This window comes from Rhipicephalus microplus, chromosome 1 (assembly GCF_043290135.1).
Source record: "Rhipicephalus microplus isolate Deutch F79 chromosome 1, USDA_Rmic, whole genome shotgun sequence".
Taxonomy (NCBI): Eukaryota; Metazoa; Arthropoda; class Arachnida; order Ixodida; family Ixodidae; genus Rhipicephalus; species Rhipicephalus microplus.
Window position 1 is genome coordinate 238,112,528 of NC_134700.1, and position 25,060 is coordinate 238,137,587.

A 25,060-nucleotide genomic window follows, 5' to 3' on the forward strand; every position below is an offset into this window, starting at 1 on the left:
GTCTCCGCGACGTTTCGTGAAACACATAAATTGATACTCAATTAATTTATTTATACATACGTGAAGTCGCACACGCAAGTTAGTCAATATAGCGAAACTAAACGAATTCGATGCTACGTAAACCGAACGGAGTGTGTTAGTATTATTAAGCTTTATTTTCATTTCTGAGTACTTTTTAGTAATATTTATTTTTATATATTTTCATCCTTTACAAGAATACCCATTTATTTATTTTCAGTATGACTGGTTGTACATTTTTCTGCAAGAGAGGGCAGGTGGAGGGAGGGGGAGAGGGCACATTAGCTTTCCACGTGGCCATTATATTCCGAAAGCTGGAGCGGGTCGTATGCTTCTTGTGTGTGTGTGTGTGTGGCCCGATGCCACGGGCCAGCCGCCGAACCACGTGAACTTAAACTCGATCCATGTGTGGGATGCGAGTAAGGCGGCAACATGTTCCACATTTTTCCGTTTTTCTTGGTCGCCTCCGCTGGCGGCGCGTCTTACCTATACGCAGCAACAATGCCAGAATTACCCGCTCGTTTCCGGCGGCTCTCCGTCGCTCCTTTCTAGTTCCTCTCCTTCTTCTGCTTCTTGTTGTCTGTTGCTACCTCGTTCGCCCGCTTGTCTTTTTCTCTCTCTCTCTTTTTTTGGAGGGTCTTTAAACTGTGAGGGTGACCCTCTGCTACGGGAACTTGTATCATTTCACTTACATCCTCCGAAGAAGGCTGGTCCACCAGCCGAAACTGTTAGGATTAAATAAATATTTTATTGTTTTGTTTCCTATACTGCACTATTCTCGAAGTTTATCACTTTTATTACGGTAGCCGGAAGAAACTCTGATCATCTATTTCATCTATATATATATATATATATATATATATATATATATATATATATATATATATATATAGTGGGTCTGGTATGTATAAGAAAAGAAGCTGGTACATGAACGAAAAAGCAAGCAGTTCCTTAATCGATTTACGTTTCGGCCGTGGTGTCAGAGAATCAAAAGTGAACAAGGAATATGCCACTTTTAAGGGCTCCTGATATCTCAAAAAAAAAAAAACATCAGAAGTTTCAAAACAAGCATTGGTGGCAATACATTTTGATCTAGCTGTCACCTCATGCAACAAGATAAGTGCTACAACTCAAGGCACATATGAATAGGAAGCCATCGCATCAGTCAAATATATAAACCAGTAAAACGTTGATTACGCTGCGAAAGAGACACGAGATATTAGGGCGACATGCGCGGAAAATTTTGTTTTGATGAAGGCTGTGTCACGGCCGATTGATCGATATGTGGGGTTTAACGTCCCAAAACCACCAATCATATGATTATGAGAGAAGCCGTAATGGAGGGCTCCAGAAATTTCAACCACCTGGGGTTCTTACACGTGTAACCAAATACCCAAATGCCATGGCCGAAATGTAAATAGATAGAGGAAATGCTTGCGCTTTTTAGTTCGTGTAGCAGCTTCATATATATATATATATATATATATATATATATATATATATATATATATATATATAAATATATATATATATATATATATATATATCATGATCGTAAAAGTTGCGACATTATTCTTAGCCACCTGAATTAACCTATGTATTTATTGATACACGAACAGTTTGGAAAACGGAAATGAAGTGTGTAAGATAATTTAACAGTGCTGATAAAAGTCACATCTACATTTGCTGTCGTCATGCGATGAACCATGTTGCACTGAGCAAGCAAGGCTTGAATGACGTCAGACCAGAAAACATGGCCCCTGTCGTTCAAAAGTTCGCGGGGAGCCGCGTGGCGAAGAACAAAGTAGCGCAAGATGAAAAACGCAACTTCGCCTGTGGTTGCTGCTGATAGTGCTGTTGTCTCAACGGATCGCGTGAGATGGTCCACGCCGACAATTATTCCCCTATTTCCAGAAGACGACGAGGAAAGTGGTCTGTATAAGTTGATACCGACGCGGTCAAATGAACGCGCTGGATAAGGCAGAGGCTGAATTGTACCGGCAGGGCTTTAAGTCTCTGGCATGCAGTACAAGCTCGTGCGTACTTGCGAACAAATGGGCACATGCTGCGCCAGTAGTATACCGCTGACGCAGATAGTTGCACGTTTTCAGAGCGCAGGCGTGAGCGCTTTGCAGGTCGTTGTGGAAATCAGTACAGATTTTCGAGTCCATGTGGTTGGGTATCTCTAACAGTCACCTCCGACCTTCAGACGTGTAATTCCGCCGATAGAGGAGGTCGACTCGAATAGCCAAATGTGTGGCTCGAAGGCGGATAGTTCTTGAGAACAAATGAGCTAACGAATCAGTCAAAAGGCGAGGAGTTGGGAAATCCACGCATCTTTGCGTTGTTCAGATGCCATGTCTGGGAAGTCAATTGGTGTCATGACAGCTGAAGGGGTGACTAGGAAGTTGGGTTAGCCGGTAGCGGTGAGCGGGACCGCGCATCAGCGTCGGAGTGCTTGCGGCCGGATCGGTATACAACACAAATGTCGTATTCCTGTAGGCGAAGCGCCCAACGACCAAGGCGTCCCGACGAATTTTTGAGGGATGATAGCTAACATAAAGCGTGGTGGTCCGTGGGCGGAACTTCGCCAAAGCGCAGACATTTTCGAGGCACTCTTTCTCAGTGACGGAATAATTACACTCGGCTTTCTCAGGGTTCGACTCGCGCATCCTGGTTTTTGTTGAGCAAATATTGCGCCAAGACCGACACCACTAGCGTCGGCGCAGACCTCCGTAAGCGCATCGGGGTCAAAATGACGTAATATTGGAGGTGATAATAATAAACGCCGAAGCGTGGTAAAGGGCTCATCGCACTTTTTTGACCAAGCAGAAATGCTTTTAGAAGTTGTCAGCAGGTTGGTGAGAGGCGCGATGATGAAAGAGAAGTTGCGTGCAAATCGACGAAAGTATGAGCACAGGCCGATAAAACCTCGAAGCGTCTTCACGGAATCGAGCTTCGGATAGTCGGCCACGGCGCGGAGTTTCGCCGGATCTGGGAGGACATCCTCATCGCAGACGACGTGACCCAGTATAATGAGCTGGCGTGCGGCAAAATGGCACTTCTTGATGTTAATTTGAAGGCCTGCAGAAGTGAGACACGTGGGAATAGCACGAAGATGAACGAGGTGAGTCGGAAAGTCACGAAAAAAAAACGACGATGTTGTCGAGGTAGCAGAGGCACGTGTTCCACTTGTAGCCGCGATAAATGGTGTTCATCATCCGCTCGAAGGTAGTTGGGGCGTTGCAGAGTCCAAACGGCATGGCGTTATACTCATACAGCCCATTAGATGTGATAAATGCAGTCTTCGATCGGTCAGGGTCAGCCGTTGGAACTTGCCATTAACCTGAGCGTAAATCTAAAGAGGAGAAATATTCTGCTCCTTGCAAGCAATCGAGAGCATCGTCGATGCGTGGCAACAGGTACACATCCTTCCGAGTTATCTTATTTAGCCGGCTGTAGTCGACACAGAATCAGGTATAGACCCATCCTTTTTGCGTCCAAGTACAACAGGGGACAACCAAGGGCTGTGCGATAGCTGGATGACGCCACGCTTAAGCATATCGTCGACTTGTTCGTTGATACTACGGTGCTCTTACGCTCAAACTCAATATGGTCGTTGGCATAAGGGAGCAAGTAGGGAGTCAATGTTGGCGTAAGGGAGTCAATGTAGTGCGTGACATGTGCGACCCAAAGATGGTTGAGCGCAATCGAAGGAAGAACGAAACTCTCGAAGAAGGGACAAGAGTTCACGTCTTTGTGACGGCGAAAGCTCAGCGGCAACAGGAGGGTGGAATGAGTCTGGCGCGAACAGTGTGGCCACAGGTGGCGTCATAGCAATGAGCTGGAGGTGAGATTGGTGTTCGGCAAACTCCAGAGGTTGAAGAGGATCAACGTCTTGTATGTTACCGAAACATTCTCCGTGAAGTAAGGTAACTGGCGACGATAGTGAGTTTGCAACGAGCATGCTGGTAGCACCGTATTCCACGGTGAGTACGGCAAAGGGCAGGTGTAGGCTACGACGGCGGAGAAATACGTCAGACGGAATAAACAAAGCAATTCCAGCAAAGAGTGGCCGTACAGGTCCAGGCTAAAAGGGTGGATGTCCTCTGTGCTATGTCTGTGTCTGCGGCAACGACAAGTTTGTAAGCTTCGGAAAGGGAATCCACTAATCAAGAGGTAGGCAGCAGCGTAAGGGTAACTTCTGCAAGTGAGCAAACTATGATGACCCGATGACGAGCAAAAAAAATCCCATCCAAGAATGAATTTGTGGGAGCATGATGCCAGCACAAAAAATTAAATTGCATAAAGTTCACGTTGAATAGTGACACGTGCAGTGCACACAGCTGAAGGTTCTATGCACTGCGAGTTGGCCGTGCGGAGCGTCAGGCCCGAGAGAGGGGTCGTCACCTTTTTCAATTTGCGGCATAAGGTCTCGCAGATTATGGAAACGGCGGCCCCTGTGTCGAATAGCACTTGTGCGGTGGTCCCCTCAACACTGACGTCGATAACGTTTTGCGGCGAAAAAGATGGAGGCCTTGAGCAGTTCGACTCATGGTTCGACTAGTATGCAGCTGTTGTCTCCGGAGCTGCAGCGATCAGTTTCCCTCTTCCGTAGCAGGTCGGTGACGCATAGGTGACAAGGAGCATCGTCGGGGTGATGGTGACCGATGGTTCGCGTAGGGTAGTTGACCGTCTTGACCGTCAGTGGTGTGCCTTGATGGCGTCCTTGACGACGACGCAACCGGCCTGCCCATGGTGTCAGACGGAGGAAGAGCTTGGCGACAGTGGCGGGCGACGTGTCTAGCGCTACCACAGGCGAAACAGATGGACCTATTATCCGGCGTCTTCCAAGCGTCTGAGCGACGGTAAAACGGAGCTGAAGATCTCGCGAAGGCATAAGGCGCAGCAATAGAGGTTGTGGCACGACATGGGGTGGCATGGCATGTTGAGCATAAGGCATACGCTGTTGCGTAGGCCGAGCAGCGACGGCGGTGTACGTGAGAGGCGCAGTGACAGGTGGTTGCTGATGCATTGGTGGGAAGGCCTCAGCGACTTGGGTCCGAATGGCGTGTTGGAGGTACGGAGCGAAAGCATGCGCGGGTTCATGTGCCAGTGGCAGCAGTGACAGCTGGCGCACTACCTCTTCACGGACGAAGTCCTTGGTTGTCGAAAGCAGTGGCTGCTGATCTGCAGAACGGGCAGCTAGGTGCAAGCTTGCGAGCGTGTCTGGCGTCGTGAGGGCTTGACGAGCAATCGCACTCTGCCTACGCAACTCATCGAAGCTCTGACAGAGTGAAACGAGCTAAGCAATCGAGGGGTGGGTGGAATTTCTCGCGAGCAACATCTGAAAGGCGCCGTTTTCAATACCTTTTAAAATGTGCCTGATGTTTTCTTACTCGGACATAGCAGAGTTGACGCGGTTGCATAGATACAACACATCTTCGATGTAGCCCATGTAGTTCTCGTCTGGTCGCTGCGCACGTTGACGTAGACACTGCTCGGCTTGAAGCTTGCATGCCGTAGGTCGTCCAAAGACGTCCGTAATAGCAGTCTCGAATGCAGACCACGTAGGAATGTCAGCTGCATGGTTATTAAACCACAGTTGCGCGATATCACCGAGGGTAGAACGTGACATATCCCAACTTACTTGGGTCGTCCTATTTGTTACTTGCGCGAACTTGTCATACCTCGCCAACCAATCTTCGACGTCTGATTGAGCGGAGCCGGTGAAGATAGGGAGATCTCGTTGAGGATACACGGCACCGCAAGTGACATCGACGGCCGAAGGTGGAGAGGCGTCTCGGTGGCCATGTTGGTGTCACGAAGAGGGGGAAGCTTACGGGAGTGAAGTTCCAGGTTTGTACGGGAGTCCACTCACCTCCACCAGATGTCACGTGCTTTATTCCCGCACAGACGAACTGGAAGACCGAGGAACGTTGTCAGCAGGCCGAAATCCAAGCAAGTGCAAGCTCGGGTCGCACATGTGCACCGACGCCGTGGCTTGCCTTTCTTGCTGTTTCGTAGTGGTCTCGCATTGTTCCCTACACCATTAGTTTACAGCGTGAAATATTGCGATTCTTCTATTTTGTCATACGTTATGTGCGGGTAAAAAAAGCCCCATAAGGGGAGTCATACCGCTCTGTTCGTAGCATTATAGAAGATACAACTGTTTTAGATATTACCTTAGACAGTATTTGGGTTTGTACCGATATTGTGATCTGTCTCGGAAGACGTGTATTACTGTCTCTATTTCTGATACATTAAAGAATGCATCGTGTAATTTAAAATAAAAGATACCTAGATGATAGCACCGTCGTGCAACGCAATAACCGTTAGGCGAACCTTGTTGGTAAGTTGATAGTGTTGTCATTAGGCAATTTCAATATCGTACCTTGAAATGAAGGGCACATCGTTTAAGGCATTCTAGATACAAATACTGATTGACATCATGCGAGACGTATTGTGATACACATATAGGATACCTAAAGAATGTCTAAGATAGTATATAAGATTCATCTGTGATCCATACTGCCCAGAACTTCTGGAATTTCACAAGTCCCCATACCATCTCTGCACCCACATACAATCAGCAACTCTTTACGTTTGTACCAATTGCTATGGCGTAGTTTTTAAATGCGAAGCATTTCTTTGCGTACTGAATGCGCTTAGAGCATCTATCTATCTATCTATCTATCTATCTATCTATCTATCTATCTATCTATCTATCTATCTATCTATCTATCTATCTATCTATCTATCTATCTATCTATCTATCTATCTATCTATCTATCTATCTATCTATCTATCTATCTATCTATCTATCTATCTATCTATCTATCTATCTATCTATCTATCTATCTATCTATCTATCTATCTATCTATCTATCTATCTATCTATCTATCTATCTATCTATCTACCTATCTATCTATGTATCAATCAATCAATCAATCAATCAATCAATCAATCAATCAATCAATCAATCAATCAATCAATCAATCAATCAATCAATCAATCTATCTATCTATCCGCTTACGTCTTGGTGCTCTCACGATTGTCCCTACTAACATGATGTAAACCGAACTTAGCAAGGGAGAGTAAAATGGTTTGACGAATACGACTCTCTGGTGATGAGTCATGACATGAATAATGTTAAAATCTTGTTGCTCACGTCGTCAAACACTTTCCAAAAAAACAGTGGCACATACTCGGGGCGGCTATGTGCCACTGGTATGTGGGTATGTGCCACTGGTGTTTGACAGTTTATATCTACCAGGAACGGTGAGAACGCGCATGGATGATTTTAACGCTTGATAATTAGGAAAGTTTGGCAGATCCCACGTACCCGGGAAGGGACGCTATTTATCTATTTTTCATTTCGTAATACCCGCCGAGCCAATGACATTATAGAGGGGGGTGAAACATGATTTTTTTACTCATACAATGTTAGCTGATAATAAAAATAAAAAATAAAAAATAAAAAGAACAAATTTTAAGCATTGTGTACAAACAGAACGAGTAAGTAGGTGAGGGCGTTTATACAATGTTATTTAGTGAAGAACGAAACAAGTGATGATCGGTCAAGATGCCCACAGATCCTGGAAGGCGGTTCCAGCCTACTGATGTTCTGAGAGTAAATGAGTCACTGCATGTTTTGATTAGACATGACATAACACCAACTTTATTAGGACGATCAATACTAGATGATACGTAAGAAGGCTGAAAAATAAGTGCCTCGCGAAGAGTTGGAATGTGATGATAAATTTTGTGAAATAGACAGAGGCGGAAGAGCCTACGACGAGAGGCAAGAGACGGCAGCTCGAGAGAATTTTTCATTGCAGAAATGCTAGAGTGATGACTGTAGATGTGAAGAATGAAGCAAACAGAATTGTTTTAGATTAGTTCAAGAACATTTAATAAATTAATTGAACTCGGATCCCATACTGCAGCAGCGTATTCTATCTTGCTACGAATCAGCCTCTTGTACATTAGTAGTTTCAGAAAAGAAGTGCGGAAGAGAAGTTGCGACGAATGTACCCAAGCATACGGTTCGCATTATTAATAATGGAGCGGATATGGAGTGACCAGCTTGAACAAGTGGAGATGTGTACGCCTAGATAACGGTAAAAGGTGATTGATTCGAGTGGGATGACGTTAAGGGAGTAAGTAGCACAAGATGATATTCGGAAAATGCGCAATTCCTCGCATTTGGAAGTATTTAGTTTCATTTGCCAAGTCGCGCACTAGTTGAAGATGGAGTAGACGTCATTTTGAAGGGTAGTGACGTAATTTATGCTGTTAATTTTGCGGAACACAATGCAATCATATGCAAACAGTTTTACGTTAGAAGAAACAGATAAAGGTAAATCATTATTGTAAACTATAGGGGTCCTAAGACGGAAACCTGTGGTACTCCAGAGTGAACGGCGCAAGGTGAAGAATAATACTCGTTGGCGCTTGCAAACTGCGTGTGGTTAAGTAGGAAAAGTTCTATCCATATGATTCCCGGTATTATCATGGTTTAGTTTTTGAACTTTAAGAGCAGTAATTTAAGACATACTTAGTTGAAAGCCTTAGAAAAGTCGAGAAAAATAGAATCAGGTAGTGACCTACGATATAAAGTGACATGAAGCTGGAGAATGAAGGACGCCAGTTGTGTGTCGCGAAGCATGTGGAGGAAAGGTGACCGTGTTGCAATTTTTTTATTGAGCGAAACTTCATGGAATGACGCTAAATATATTGTTACGAGTGACTGTGTTTATTTAAAGATGAGGTGCAATGGCGTTGTGAAAGAGCAGCGTACTTCTGGGACAGGTCTAGAACGCTTCACCCAACCACACAGTCCAAGCGCCGCTCCACTACTCTTCTTCTTCTTCCGCGCCCCGTAGGCTCGCGCATCTTCGTTTCATTTCCCCCGGCAGCAGACGAAGCTCGCCGAGCGAGTGAAATAGGCCCATGATGGTACTGTTTGAGGCGGGCTACGTGAACAATTTGCGTAGTGCGCGAACACCGGTTATTGGCTGTGACTCGGGCGAAAACGTAATTCACGTCACTGAGACGAGTGACTATCACGAACGGGCCGGAATAGTTTGCTAGAAACTCCCGGTACAATCCTTTTTTACAAACAGGAGTCCACAGCCACACGTAGTCACCAGGAGAAAACTCTACGGGGATATGCTTGGCATCGTAGCGATGTTCTTGCGAAGACAATGTTCGAAGGCGCGCTAGTTGATGTGCTTCTTCAGCGCGACACAACGTCTGAGCGAGGAACAGGTCCTGATGCCAGAAAGGTAATAGAGTGTCCAGAAAACTCTGTGGATTTTGTGCGTAAAGCAGAAAGAAGGGCGAATATCTAGTAACTTCATGCTTGGCGGTGTTATACGCGTAAGTAACAAACGGTAAGACGGCGTCCCAGCTCCTGTGGTCAGCATCAACGTACATAGCATATTCGTGAGAGTTCAATTTGTTTTCTCAGTGTGACCGTTAGCTTGCGGATGGTAAGGGGTGGAGTGGCGATACGAGGAGCCACAGAGGCGCAAAATTTCTTCAACCACATCGGCGATAAATTGTCGTCCACGGTCACTGATGACAACCCGTGGAGCACCGTGACGCAGTATGACCCGTTGTAACAGAAAAGAAGAAACAGCGGCTGCTGTGGCCGATGTCAGTGCGTCCGTTTCCGTATAACGCGAAAAATAATCCACGCACACTATAACATATTGGTGGCCCGATGGAGTCGTAGGAAGGGGTCCAAGCAAGTCGATGCCGACTTTTTCAAAAGGGGATGTCGGTGGAGGGATGGGCTGCAAATAACCTGCCGAAGCAGTGGTGGATCGCTTGTGGCGCTGACTTATTGCGCAGCTGGCCACGTACTGTTTTGTGGTCTTCCACATTTTTGGCCAGTAGAACCTCTCACGTAGTCGATGTAGCGTACGTGTGAAACCGAGATGACCTGATGTTATGTCATCGTGCACGGAACGAAGGACGACCTGGCGCAGGCTTTCCGGCACCACTAGAAGCAACGGGAGGCCATCGGCTGAATAGTTTCTTTTACACAGCAAGCCATTTGAAATTTTAAAGTGCTTGTCGACGGAGTTATGTGCAGCTTCGAGCAAGGGTTTCAGAGTAGGGTCGCGCTGCTGCTCACGTTTGAAGCTGCTGGTATTTGGGAAGTCGGACGAGACAGAAACTAAATAGTCATCAATGTCATCGTCGTCAGCGTTGGTGTGTACTGAAGGAAGGCGAGATAAGCAGTCGGCATCTGTGTGACATCGTCCACTCTTATAGGTAACAGAAAAGCTGTACTCTTGGAGGCGCAACACCCAACGAGCCAGCCGGCCAGACGGGTCACGAAGTCTCACAAGCCAGCATAGTGAGTGGTGATTGGTCACTATTGTGAACTCGCGGCCATGTAGATACGGTCGCAACTTCTGAATGGCGAAGACGACTGCTAAGCACTCGAGCTCGGTGACGGTGTAGTTCTTCTCTGCTCGGGTAAGTGTCCGACTGGCATATGCTACGACGTGCTGATGGCTGTTGCAGAGTTGGACCAGCCCAGCACCAACACCTAGCCCACTAGCATCAGTATGAAGTTCAGTCAAAGAATCTGGATTAAAATGCTTTAGGATGGGTCCTGATGTCAATAAAAACTTGAGCTGTTGAAATGTAGCCTCACATTTATCATCCCACAAGTACGGTGTGTCTTTATGAAGAAGGGACGTCAGTGGGGAGGCAAGTTGTGTGAAATTTTTAATAAATCGGCGGAAATATGAGCACAGATCCAGAACACTTCGCAGGTCCTTCACTGTTCGTGGTGGTTCAAAGTTGCGAACCAGTGCGGTCTTCTGTGGGTCTGGTCGCACGCCTTTATCCACGAGAAAGCCTAATACGAGGGCTTGACGTTCTCTAGAATGACACTTCTTTTAGTTTAAAACAAGGCCAGTTTCGCGTAAGCATTCAAACACAAGCGACAAGCGGTGGTTATGCTCTTGAAAAGTCTTGACGCAGATAATCACGTCATCTAAATAGCACATGCAAATTACCCATTTTAGTCCATGGAGTACTGTATCCATAAATCTCTCGAATGTCGCTGGAGCATTGCACAAACCAAAGGGCATAACGTTAAACTCAGAGACCGTCTGGTGTTACAAAGGCCGTCTTCTCTTTATCTGATGGATGCATAGGAATTTGCCAATACCCAGAACGCAAGTCAACAGAAGAAAAATAGGAGGCAGAATGCAGGCAGTACACGGCGTCATCTATACGCGGCAAAGGGTAGACGTCTTTCTTTGTGATGGCATTTAGGCGACGATAGTCTACGCAGAATCTTCATGAATTATCCTTTTTTCTGACTAGTATGACGGGAGCTGCCCATGGACTACACGATTCTTGTATGACACCCTTCTTTAGCATGTCTTCAACTTGCTCAGCGACGGCTTTCCTTTCGGAAGGCGATACACGATAGGGCTTCTGGCGTATTGGTGGTGCTTGGCCTGTATAGATGCGGTGTTGCGTACGTGAAGACGGCGGCATAACGGTAGACGTCTCGTCTTGGGCAAAGTCAAAGTCTGAGGCGTAGCGTGCAATCACCTCCTGCAGCAGCGACCGTTCAGTTGATGGAAGTGACTTGTTAATCATACGGTCAATGCTGGCAGAATAGTCGGGGTACGAGTTGGCGTGGGGTTTCTTGACATCCAACGACAGTTGGAGTGACCATATGATAAGAGTACTTTGCTCTTGAAAGCTTGCCAATTTAAGTCCTGTAGGCAGATATATGGGCTGCGTGGAAACGTTCACAGTCCACAAATTGGCACAACCATCGACAGTTAGCACGAGGCAACGACGCACAATAACGTTTTTCTTAAGTGCGTTACTGAAGTTTGGCTCGGCTAAACCGTAGTAAGACCCCGCACAAGAACGCGAAGAGTTTACACGCACAAACATTGCGGTATGTGGGGCCAAGCAGACGTCTTCAGACACGGAAAACACTTCCGAGCAGTCATCAACGGTATCTTTCGTCAATGGAGACGGCAACACGGGACGAAAAATAATCCCACCAATACCACAATCTAGAGTTGCACCACATTCCCGCAAAAAATCTATACCTAGAATGACGTCGTGGGTCGCTCGTGAGAGCACCGTTTGTTCAGCTCGAAACGTTTGATTTCCTACAGAAAGTAAAACAGAACAAACTCCAACTGGGCTCAACGTTTCTCCCCCTATGCCGCGAAACGTAGCACTCCGATTCCAAGCAAACATTACTTTCGTCCCAAGGCGATTTTTAAAAGACATGCTCATTATGGAAACGGCAGCACCGGTATCAACTAGTGCAACAGTACTCACATTGTCTACAAAAACACTCACTTTGTTCTCAACCATTACAACACAAGGGGGTCTTGCGGAAGATGATTTTGCGGCTTCGCCCCCATTGGTCACACCAGTTAGTTTTCCAGTGGTGGTGGCGTCCCCGAGCGGCGACGCGGAGACGGGGATCGCTGTTGGCATGCGGGTGGTGGGGTAACGCTGCGGTCGGAGCAAGACGAGTCAGCACGTGCTGCGTGTTGCCGTTGGAAAGAGCCCTGAAATGATTGAGACTCGCCAGCAGGTACATAGGGCGTGTACACGTTTAATCGTGGAGCTCGCTGCTGGCGACGGTAGCAGTACCTAGCGATGTGTCCAGGTAGCCCGCAGTTGTAGCAAGTACGGGTGTTGCGTCTAGTCGTCCCCGGCGAAGTAGACCTCGTCGGTTGATAAAAGCCGGGCGATGGTGGCCGAGGATTAAATTGCTGTGATGCAGCTTGCCTGCGTTCCTTGTTTTCGAGTCGTCGTTCACCCCTTCGTTCAAACCGATCGGTGTAATTCGGGCGAGGCTCGAAGTAGCTCTGTCGCATCCGAGGTACCAGTGGTTCACGGGGCCGTTGGTCGAATGCACACTGATGGCAGACACAAGCGGTGTCCACAGCTTGCAGTTGAGCAAGTTCTTCCTTAACCACTCGTCTTATAAGAGAAGAGATGTCGTCCTGAGATGGAAGGTTGACACTTGCAATCGTGGGCACATTCTCAAGACGTCCAAATTTCGGTAGGACTCTCCTCCTCTTTAGCGCTTTAAACGCTCGGCACTGTCTCCTTAGGTCGGAAGGTAAGTGTAAGTCTTCATTAGTGATAAGAAAATTGTACACGTCTTCCGCGATTCCCTTGAGCAGATGACCTACCTTATCTTCGTCACACATGGTCGCACTCACGATTCCGCAAAGCTTCAAGACGGCCTCGATGTAGGTGGTGCATGTTTCGCCAGGTAACTGAGCTCTGCGTGAAAGCGTTTGCTCCACCTGCTTGACCTTAGCTGTTGAATCACCAACAAAACACCTCTTCAGCTCGTCCACGAAAATGTCCCATGTGGTCAATGCACTCTCATGGTTGTCGAACCAAAGAGACGCGGTGCCGACGAGAAAAAACACCACGTTCTCGAGCTGCTTAGCAGTGCTCCAGCGGTTGCTGCGACTCACTCTTTGGTAGTGCTTGAGCCAGTCGTCAACATCTTCATCCGGCTGCCCCAAAAAGGTCCTCGGCTGACGTTCCGGCATGCCGCAGTGAGCTTGCCCTGGCGGGTGAGCGTGTTGCTCATCAGCAACGAGGTTGCTATGGCCTGCTCCCGCGTCCTCCATGTCTGGTAGCTGTGGTGGCAAGCCTGCCAAGCGTCTGCTCCGTCGCAAAATCGGTAGAACTGGGTAGTCCAGATAGATGTACCCGGCACCTTCCACCAAACTGTTACGAGTGACTGTGTTTATTTAAAGATGAGGTGAAATGGCGTTGTGAAAGAGCAGCGTACTTCTGAGAGAGGCCTAGAACGCTTCACCCAACCACACAGTCCAAGCGCCGCTCCACTACTCTTCTTCTTCCGCGCCCCGTAGGCTCACACATCTTCATTTCAATATGTACAAATGTTGCACGCACAGACATATGTTGAAGAATTGCAGATGCTTATATAACCAGTTGTTTGCACTTACACAACCATGCCAACTGGAACATGCGCATTAGCAACGCCAGAAGCTGATATGAAGCGCTGCTGCTCGCGAGGATGCTGGCCCTGGTCACTGCTGCATAAATCAACTTCAGCGCATGACAACTAGCCACAATTGACGTTAACTCGACGTAACGGCTGTATCAAAGGAGTAAATATGCAATGTTTATAAAATTGGGTAGGCAGCACTGCAATCACTATTGACATTTGACGAAGATTAGCGTCTATTTGAAAAGTAGTTCCGAGACCTGGCGTAGTTCTGTGGTAAAATGTTTCATTGCCACGCAGAATTGTTGGGTTTGATTCCAGCTGGGACTTCGACATTTATTCTTTGCATTCGTCGGGTTGACGCTACCAATGTGGGGTATTTCTTAACGCTCGCGCGTTAAAATTGCTCTTCTGTGTTCTCGTCGTTCCTGGGTAGATACTGTCAATCACCTGTGGCACATATCTGCATACCAGTGGCACATCCGATCGGTGTAATTCGGGACGTTGCACTGTTTGGCAAGAAGTGTTTGTTGGCAAACGCGACGGGATTGTGACATTATTCATGTCTGAACCAGCGCGTCATATTAGTCAAACCATCTTACCCTCCCATGCTAATTTTGGTTATCGCCAAGTTAAGGGGGTGACCACGACATCACCAAAACGTAAGCGGCTAGATAGATTCATAGATACGCTTAATGTCGCCGAAGTTCACTAAAAATGCTTCACATTTAAGAAAAGCGGATATCGGTGGCGCTGACTGGACGAATTCAAAGAGTAAATGTCATTGTCCCAGCAGGAATCGAACCCCAGAATTATGCGTGGCAATCGATTATTCAACCACAGTGTCACGCCAGGTCTCGGAACCACCTTCCAACTAGACCCTAATATTCGTGAAACGCCAACTTTGGTTGACTGCTGGATTTACAATTTTACATACATTACACGTGTAATCCTAGCGTCACGTCGGGTCAACATCAGTTGTAGGCAGGTGTCATTCGTCTAAGTTTATTTATGTAGCAGTGTCCAGGGGTACAATCCTCGCCAGCAGAAACGCTTTATATCAGCTTACCGCTTCTGGTGTTGTTAATAGCCATGTTGATGATGCTGGCATGGTTACGCAACTGTAAATATCTGGTGACATAAAACATATGCGGCTGTTTAACGTATCTTTATGCGTGCACTTGTACATATCTTAAGTGCAACTTTGTACGTTTCGATCAGTAAAAATTACAACACAGCCAGCTTGCATGCTCATGCTTCACATAACATCAATTACCAACGTACGTGAAAATCGATTAGAATTACTGATAATCTTTAGAATCGTAACTTAGTACGATTATAACGTACTAAGCTAATACATATGATGTGCTGCTACACGTAGTGCACAACTGTCGTCCCATGTTTGAAGGCCCAAATTGTGTTGGTGCTTCCTTTCCTCTTGCCCCAAGTGTGAGAATGCACTCTTGAATGAAGTTTATTTTGAGTCATTCTCCACTTCTTCGTTGAGTGAGATTAGTCTGCTTATACTTGAGCAGTATCGTACTATCTGCCATTCCCTAGTGAAAGTCTTGCTGAGACAAGAAAACGCCTGGCGTATTGAGAACAGAGTATGTATGTAATCGGTGGTGCGGTGTCTGTAGCGATGTGTTGAGCCCTCGTACCATTAGCTGTTGATAACCACAGAAGCCAAACTTTGAATCTTGCGCTTTAATGAGAAAGGGCTTTTCTTCTAACATGGCCTATGTATAAAATATAGTTACGGGGTAAATATAGTTATTATTATTGATATGTAAACATAAGGTTCTGACAACAATCTTAAATTTTAGCCACTTATTACAGGTACACATTGATTTCGATACGCTAAAATTCCCTCTCTTTAGGTTAGAATGTGGATGTATGCCCAGCTACCACTCGTAGTGAGGGGACACACGCCATACTTAAGCTGACGTTGATTTACGGTACTTCAGTAGGCAAACTCACCTGTCACATTCATGTACTTGGCGTTTTCAAAATGCATTTCATGCAAAATCAGGTCATCTGACGGTACTGAAGCAGGCAAAATATTTCTTGGAGTATATTGCTGTCTCACCTTCCTCAACCGAAGCATTCAGGAGGATAGGGTTGCCTCCCCACCCTACTACATGACCAGTGCTGTTGAACGTCACGTCCAGTCTGCCGAGGTACTTCCCGAAACGATAGTCCTGTACAACGAGGGCTTGGCTTCCGTCCGATCTGTTCACAACGTACGGGTAGTCACCTTCGGGCTTATCCTCCTTAGCAGGGGGCTCTCCTGTAGAAATTATTATTATTATTATTATTATTATTATTATTATTATTATTATTATTATTATCATTATTATTATTATTATTATTATTATTATTATTATTAGTAGTAGTAGTAGTAGTAGTAGTAGTAGTAGTAGTAGTAGTAGTAGTAAGTTCGGATCAGGCTCCGCCGTGGTGGTCTAGTAACTAAGGTACTCAGCTGCTGACCCGCAGGTCGCGGAATCGAATCCCGGCTGTGGCGGCTGCATTTTCGATGGAGGCGGAAATGCTGTAGGCCCGTGTGCTTAGATTTGGGTGCACGTTAAAGGGGCCCTGAAACACTTTTTTAGGTAGCCATGGATTGAGTTCATAGAAAGAGCTTATTCCCTCACGAATTCAACGCCGCAAAAATTTTAGGAATCCGTCTAGTACGAGCAGAGTTACAAAGCCTTCTCGCATGATGCATTTCTCGCATTCGCTCTTCTCTCGGCCCGATGAAAGCGCTGAAAGCTAAGCAGGGAGTGATGACAGGGGCAAAGAGAATACGTCACGCGCCTCATGACCTCGAGCACTTTTTATTTTTCTTCTTCGAATGCACGATGTTTTCACTGTGATCGCGCGCACACTCATGGACAAGGCATGACCTCCCTCCCGCGGCGACCTCTGAAAGATTCGAGCGCGCCATGTTCAAATCAGTCAATGTATGATAAATGGGCTTTCTACGAGTGATTTTTCAGCGTATTCTCTCAGTTGTCGAGAGAAGAGAAAGCAATCTTTAGCTGACTTTGATAATTTATTGTGAATTCCAGGCCGCGTGCTGCGCTATAATAATTGGCTTGCGTATTGTCGGGCCTCTAGTACCAATCGACAGCGTTTTCTGACCATGCTCAAAACGCGTTGCAGGACCCGTTTAAAGAACGCGAGGTGGTCGAAATTTTCAGAGCCTTCCACTATGGCGAATCTCATAATCATATGGGGGTTTGGGACGTTAAACTCGCATATCAATTAAGTTTGGATCAGGGTTGGGCAGTATCTTTGCAGGATAAATGCATGCATCAAGTTACTTTCATATTGTCGGGCATAAGCTGAAAGGGAAAGGATGAGGTGGTGTCCGGCCAAGAGGCGCAGTAGACCAAGGCGGTACTGCGCAAGTACGCGAAACAGATAAAATGCCCGTGTCGCATTCTGTCTGAGGCCTCTCGTGGCCGGGTCACACAGTGATGGACATGTGGAAATAAACGTCACTCGCTCCTCAGAAGCTTCTTCCTTTCTGCATGAACCCACGCGTCACACAACAGCTGTCGATGAGGGTAGGACTTGAAGCCGTCGTTCTTGAATTAGGAAGGCAACTGTTTCCGCAATTCGCTCAGTGGAGACAGTCTTTTTGCAGTGCGCAAAACCGGTGACTTTCGTCAAGACTGAAGCCGAGGCAGCAGGGACGCACTTCGCCGAGAGACTGGGCCAGCGAGAACCTTTCGACGATTCCGCCAGCGACTGGGTTTCGTACGAAGAGTGGCTTACGTCGTTCCTGATAGCCAACCGTGTTCCCGACAGCGACGAGGTGCACGCGTTTCTGAGCATCATCTATCCCAAGGCCTACGGGCTGCTGAAGACATTGACAGCTTCAGAACTGCCTTAAACGAAGAGTTTCGAAGTCATCAAGAATGTTTTGAGCGACCACCTACCCCGAAGCCATCCGTATTGGGAGAGCGGGCCAAGTTTCTCCGGAGGTGTCAAAAGGAAGGTGAGTGCTTACCTGATTGTGTCGCCGAGCTTCGAAACTGTCGCAAACGTGCAAGTTTGAGGGCGCGCTTGAAGAGTCCCTTCGGGACCGCTTCGTGAGTGGTTTTGTACGAGAAGACATACAACAAGTGTTTTCATAGTACATAGCAAGCTAACGTACGAGAAAGTGGTGGAGATGGCTCTGACCATGGAAACAGCAAAAAAAAAAAAAGCGCTGCTGAAGCACGCGGCAGTGACGCTGCAGTCAGCGATCTGCATGGTGCAAGCAGAATCCCAGAAGCAAAAGCTGCTTTCGCTGCAGTTCACCGAAATACAGGAATGAAGCGTGCCCCCATATGGATGCAGCGTGCTTAAACTTCAATAAAAGAAGGACGTATCCGGAGAGCTTGCCGAAGTGGTCGTAAGAGTACCTATAAGGAGAAAAATGTGAAGATGCTGACGGCTGTGTCGTGGAAGGCTTCAACTCTAAGTCCAAACGGCGTGCCAATGACTAAATTCAACCCAGCCACCGTACAGATGACCATTTGCTTGACGATCAACTGCGGCGCTCGGCCGGACACCACAGAAGACTTTATTGGGCTAAGCCAAGCAAAGGTGCGCCACATGTCGGCCACAAAAAAAAAAAAGCGATGAAGCCCCTCCCCCCTCTCCTCCCTTTCCTTCACCACGGTAAGTGCGCAAGAGGTTTACGTGAGCCTGACAGTGTTTCAGTACCTTGATATCACCACGATGCCTGGAGTTCGGCCATGAAGGTGGTACTTATTCGTTATTACCGAACACACACAGAAAGAGGGGAAGTGACTCTTTACCCCTCCGCTCCGGCCCTTCCAAGCAAACACACCTATGAAAATGGCGTTAGCGCAAATTTTATTTCGTAAAGTGCGAACGAATGTAACGTTAAATTACCCGTATTGTTTCCTTCCGTATAAAACGTTTTGGGATAAGTGGAAATGTTTTGGCCATTTCCATCGCACCTGCTTGTAACGCGAGGCAACAAATGACGCGTAAATTATTCATCGCACAATCATCAACTATGTACGACTACGTAAAAAGTAAGAGAGTAAACTATTTTCAATACGTACAAATTGTCGGCCATTGATTCTTCGCTATACTTGAAAAATTTTCGGTGTGCGCTAAGATGACCTGCTTGTTATGCTATGCCACATATAGCGAAAACTAGCGGCGGTAAAATTATGTGTGCGAACTGAATAGGGAATTCTTTTTTGGGATATCTGGGCAGTGCCTCATTCTGAACGTAATTAAAGAACGAGGCACACCTTCTTGGCATGACCAATCATGACAGAACGATCTAACATTAAGAGCCCCTTCTCAGCAGTGGGCTCCAAACACAATTGTCAGTGACTGTTTTCATTCTGTCTGCCTGTCCTCTGTAATGTTTGAGTTCAATACGCGAAATTGTCGCATAGGCAGTCCGAACCGCAGAGAACCTACAGCTAGGTACTTTGTGATGCAAGGCAATTCTTTATAGTGAAATCAAAAGACAAATTTTATGTACAATTACTTGATTACTGCAGAGGAACAATTGGCCTCTATTGGTGATATCCAAGTGTGCAGCCAACAACAAAACTGGAGAGGGCACAATTGATACCGCTGAAGTGAATATGTATAATGTCAATCAAAGTACAGTTATAAAAATCAGGATAAGACTCATTGGCCTCGGTGTTTTTATTTTCTTACCTGTGTAAAGGAACGTATTTGTGTGTCCGCCGACCAGAATGTCAATTTCTGAGACGTTGTTAACGATGTCTTTCTCGCGATCGTAACCGCTGTGAGTAATAGCAATGATTATACTAACATTTTGTTCTTTTAGTTTCCTAGTTTCACTTCGAAATGCTTCTTTTTCATCGTAAAATTCCACATGCGGTCCTGAAAGAGGGAAAATGTGCAGATTTTATTGAAGCTCACAGACAGTTAACTTAATGGCCAAACGTGAATATGGCGACCGGAACCGAATTTTCAGTACACCGCTCTTTCGCTCTAAGAAACACACACACACACACACACACACACACACACACACACACACACACACACACACACACACACACACACAAACACACACACACACACACACACACACACACACACACACACACACACGCACGCACGCACGCACGCACGCACACGCACACGCACACGCACACGCACGCACGCACGCACGCAAACGCACACGCACACGCACACGCACACACACACGCACACACACACGCACGCACGCACGCACACACACACACACACACACACACACACACACACACACACACACACACACACACACACAGCAATAATAAGCACTCGCACCAATAATAATACGCATCATTGAAAAAATTTTAAATATTAATGCATGTCCGCATTCTGCGTTCATCACTTTCATAACGGTACTAATGAGGTGCTGCTCCTGTTCTTTCTGAAGGCTGAACAGGAGAAGAAGGAAGATTAGTCACCTTGTTCTTCCGGAAGCTGAGTGACCTTTCGTGTCACATAACAGAGAAAACCGAATTGTACTGAAGGTGACCCACAGCTCTAAATGGATTTGGGAATCGAGGCTAGCCCGCCGCCTTTGCGTGGGCTTTGGTGTCTCTTTCTGCCGTTTTCATGTCCCGACATGACTCCCCTCCTCTGCTGTCTGCCTTGCTGGGAGGAGTGGGGAGTGACGTTTAACCCCTCTCACCCGGTAGCGGATGTCGACTCTGGCGTCATGCGCAAGGTCTGTTGGGACGTTTCGCGCGCGCGCGTAGGGCAGTGAGTCAGAGTTCTCCGGGAAAGCTGACGGTGAGCACGCTTTCTCTTTCCGTCCGTCGACTCCTATTGTTTGGGGGTCGCCAGACATCGTCAACGGCGCTTCGCGCCCGCGGTGAATGCTCACCTTTTGTTGCCATTTGCAAACGTTAGGCCGAAGAGTGGTGTGGTGTCCTAGTGCGTGGTCAAACTGCGCCGACCCGTACCTCTCAGAAGCCAACGTGAGCGCCTTTGCCCTCGCTCGAGGAATCGGCCAGTTTCCGTGAATCACTTTTACCACGGAGACATGCTCGCGGCACCACTGTGTTGTACTTCTCACCCGTGGTGTAGATAAGCCCATTTGCTTTCCCGCCACGCCTTTGCAACGGGCTTTGTACTGCGTTTTCATGTTGCCGCAGACAATAAAGTGTTACGACTTTGAGAAGTATCCTGTTCTCTCCACAGCGACGGTTAACGCGTTCCCTGCGGCTCGCTGTGGCCGTACTCCTTCGGGATAAGTGTACAATACAGGGATCATTGCGAGTCATTTGCTAGCAGATTCGTACGTGTGGTCAGGAGTCAAGTCACTGTCCATATCGATTTTATTTCGACGTCAAAGAAAAGAGTTCCTCACTCAACTTGCCAGCTGTCTCTTAAACATTGCGTCGTTTGACCACGTCTTTTGATAATTCCTTGAATGTCTGTTTTTTGCGTCATATAGATGCTTACTTGTTATATTATTTTTACAATTTAGAATCGCTTCGAATCGTTTTTATTCCTTTAGCTGCTGTATCGTATTTACGATTTCTATATCCACCCCATTTTTAACTGCCAGACACGAAGAGTGACGCCGGTGGCTAATGGATTTGTTTCTCGCTTAGGTGAAATGCTGCGTCAGAACAAACAGGGGGTGTTGGAAATGAAAGTGATTCTAATCAAGGCAGTTGGCAAATATTGTGAGGAACCGGTTTATTCAGCCAGACAGACAGGTGATGATGACATCAAAGAGAATAAAGAGTCATTCGCTTGTCGCGCTCACAATATGGATAGTTTTCTCGGGAAGAACTACTTTGTGGCAGCAGACAAAAAGTTCTCATTATGTTGCACATGCCATCCACGTGAAGTACTACCTGTTGTGGCCTCCGAAATTCATCTACAGAAGCTACAGCGTGCAGCTCTTAAAAACTGGTCGGATGGCAACAGCTTAGGCAACTTACCAGTTGCAGACATAGCACTACGGTATGTGCGTTTCACGTTGACGGGTTTACGTCGCAGGCTACGTTCAATTCAAGCCGGAGCTGTTGGCTTATCAACGTGAAAATTTACAAAATCTCTTGAAATACATGAAGGATTTCGCTATGCTTTTGAATAAACTTGAATAACTTCATTTATTTCCCTTTTGCTGCCTTGGTTCCCTTCCGCGTGTAGGATAGTGACTTAACAAGATATGCGGTCAAATGCTCAGTTTTTACTTCCTGCCCTTTCTTTCCGTGATGACATAGCGAGAGGTGATTACAAACCGATCAATATAAAGGATTCTATGAAGAATGCGAAAGTCAAATGTGGAGTTTTTTTTCCTTGGTAAAGTGACTCATTTCTTGGTAACACCATCTATACGTATTATAAAAATTGGGGGCTCCTTAAGCTTCGCCTTGAAGAGTTGAACATGATAGCGATTTCCTGCCCCTGGGCGTACTGAGTTAAAATGGCTTGTGTCACTGAAGCCTTCGCATACGTCTGCGTTCTGTGTAATGGGTAGCATTCTTTAAAGCACGGACAATCGTGTTGGAGAAATCTTTTCGACCTGCTATGCACCCACTACGTGGCCTTAATGGAAAAGGCGCGATAACGAGTATGCCCTTCGTAGTGGGTCCCTCTATTTAAGCCATGATAGTGGATTTATGTGCTGCCGGGCAGACGCGTGGCTTCTTAGCTAAACTATTGCTGATCACGCAAACAACCCGGTTTTATCCGCACTCAGACCCAAAATTAGTTTTTTTGTTTGCATGTTTCTCGATTTTTCTGTCAAGCCCATGATGGTGATTTTTCGCTCACAACCAACGACACCGACGCCGGAATTTCCGTAAAACGAGGTGGTCAAAAAACACCTAGAAAATGCCGCGATGCACGCACACGTATTTTATCTATTTGACAAAATCTGCAAGTTACCAACCTGGACTTGAGCCATGCTTTGTAGTAGGAATTACAGCACCAAGAAATCCAACCTTCCGGCCGCAAATCTCCTTTGTTGTCGACTTTACAAGGTTCCAATTCTTCAGTTCTGGATCTTTGGAGAAATCTGTGTTTGTTCCAATGATTGTAACGTTCGACTTGTTCATTTTTTCAAGAAAAGGTGCCAAATTACTTGGGCCGTCATCAAATTCATGATTTCCAAGACACTGAAATGGAGAGCGAATAATTTCCGTGTGCATTCTTTCTTGCTTCCGTTCTGAAACTCCAGAGAGGAAGCACTAGGTAACTTCTTTCTATCTTCCACATCATAGCTAGTTATATACTTGAGAAGCGTGGACTGCTGGGCGAGTTGGTTAGTCATCTTAACTGAGTTGCGCGAGAAAATTAAAGTACGAAGGAGGACACACTAACAGCTGCAACTTTATTGGAGAAAACAGACAACAGACATATATATGCAGTTACTGCTAATCTATTTTTTTTCTATCACTGCACGTGTTCTCGTAACCGCCTATATATGCCTGTTTTCTCCAATAAAGGTTCAGTTGATAATGTGCGCTGTGTCCAGGTGTCTTACTTTTGTACTTCAATTTTTTTTTGCAACTCGGTTAAGATTCCAAGTTACATGGCAAACTTTTTCTAGCTAATTAATGGTGATTTGTGTTTGAACGATCGATACTTACGCGTTTCGGTATCCAAAAAGCGAACGTATTTTTGTTGCTCGCGTTTTCAAAAAACAATTGTTTACCGTTCTGTGCACGTTTTGAAGGCCCTGCCTATCTCGCATAACGAGCAAGCAGTGTTAAAGCTTCTAATCTACCAAGTTGAGAGGTAGTACTTGGACGGTGCTATAGTCACAACTTATCTGCATTTGATTTGTCATCTAGTGTGGTCACGGACTCTTCTTCTTCTTCTCACATTTTCACCCCGCCTTTCCCTTTCATAAGTACAGGGCAGCAAACTAGAGGCTTACTCTGGTTGGCCTACCAAGCTGCCTTTCCTTTGTCTTTTTGAGGAACAGAGGCAATTTTTGCATGCAGTTGTCTCTACATTAAACATAGGATAAAGAGAAGTTCTAACAGCGTGCTTCTTGGTCATTCCATATATCTGCAGGAGCTTTGGTTTCATTTTGAGTGCTCGAAAAAAGTGCTGGTAGCCAAAGTATTGTTTTACAAAGATAGCGTTTAAGCGAGCGAAAGTTGATTTACTCCATCCTTACGTCGTCGTCACACACCAGTTGCTGCAGCCACGATTTCACCATGTGATTTCCTCAAATATCCTTCCCCTGATATATATATATATATATATATATATATATATATATATATATATATATATATATATATATATATATATATATATATATATATATATATATATATATATATATATATATATATATTCGAAGGTCGTAGGTTCGATTCCTGCTTACAGTTGGTAATTTTTTCATCCACTTTTCTTTCTTCTTATTTACATTCCATTAATGTTAATAACTTCCCCTGTACATTCCTTGGCATTACTGTCTGTTATATCTCATTATTATTGTGTTAAAAACACGGAAAACGAGCCCTTAGGTATACACTTCTTTCCCTTATTATATATATATATATATATATATAAGGGAGAGAAGCGTATACCTAAGGGCTCGTATTTCCGTGTTTTAACACAATATTAATGAGATATAACAGACAGTAATGCCAAGGAATGTACAGGGGAAGTTATTAGAACCAATGGAATGTAAATAAGAAGAAAGGAAAGTGGATGAAAAAAATTACCAGCTGTGAGCAGGAATCGAACCTACGACCTTCGAATAACGCGTTCGATGCTCTAACCACTGAGCTATCACAGCGGCCATCCCTCCATCCACTTTTTGGGGTTTATATGTGAATTTAGAAGTAGGAGTGACAGTCAGCGCCATCTATAGGCCAAACAACGAGTGTGAAAACACTCTTATTCGCATGTTTGGCGTCACGTAGCACGTGAACTTATTATGAGCCGGCAGCTAATTAGTTGTCCCTCTTATACAACCTAAACACACCAAGTCTGCCAGTACGAGACCCTCGTTCAATGAAATAAGGGAGAGAAGTGTATACCTA

At 45.8% G+C, this 25,060-nt stretch overlaps 1 protein-coding gene across 2 annotated transcripts in view; it reads right to left on the reverse strand.

The window, feature by feature from the left end:
- The window catches only part of LOC119166189 (protein 5NUC), a 55,659-nt gene that overhangs the window by 3,283 nt on the left and 27,316 nt on the right, over positions 1–25,060 (reverse strand). For both annotated transcript variants that reach the window (XM_075891671.1, XM_075891672.1), the window contains exons 4-6: positions 22,948–23,173; positions 19,734–19,922; positions 16,117–16,317 (exon numbers count right to left, since the gene is read on the reverse strand). In XM_075891671.1, the coding sequence (XP_075747786.1) occupies positions 16,117–16,317; positions 19,734–19,922; positions 22,948–23,173 (616 nt within the window). The remainder of the gene's footprint in view (positions 1–16,116; positions 16,318–19,733; positions 19,923–22,947; positions 23,174–25,060) is intronic.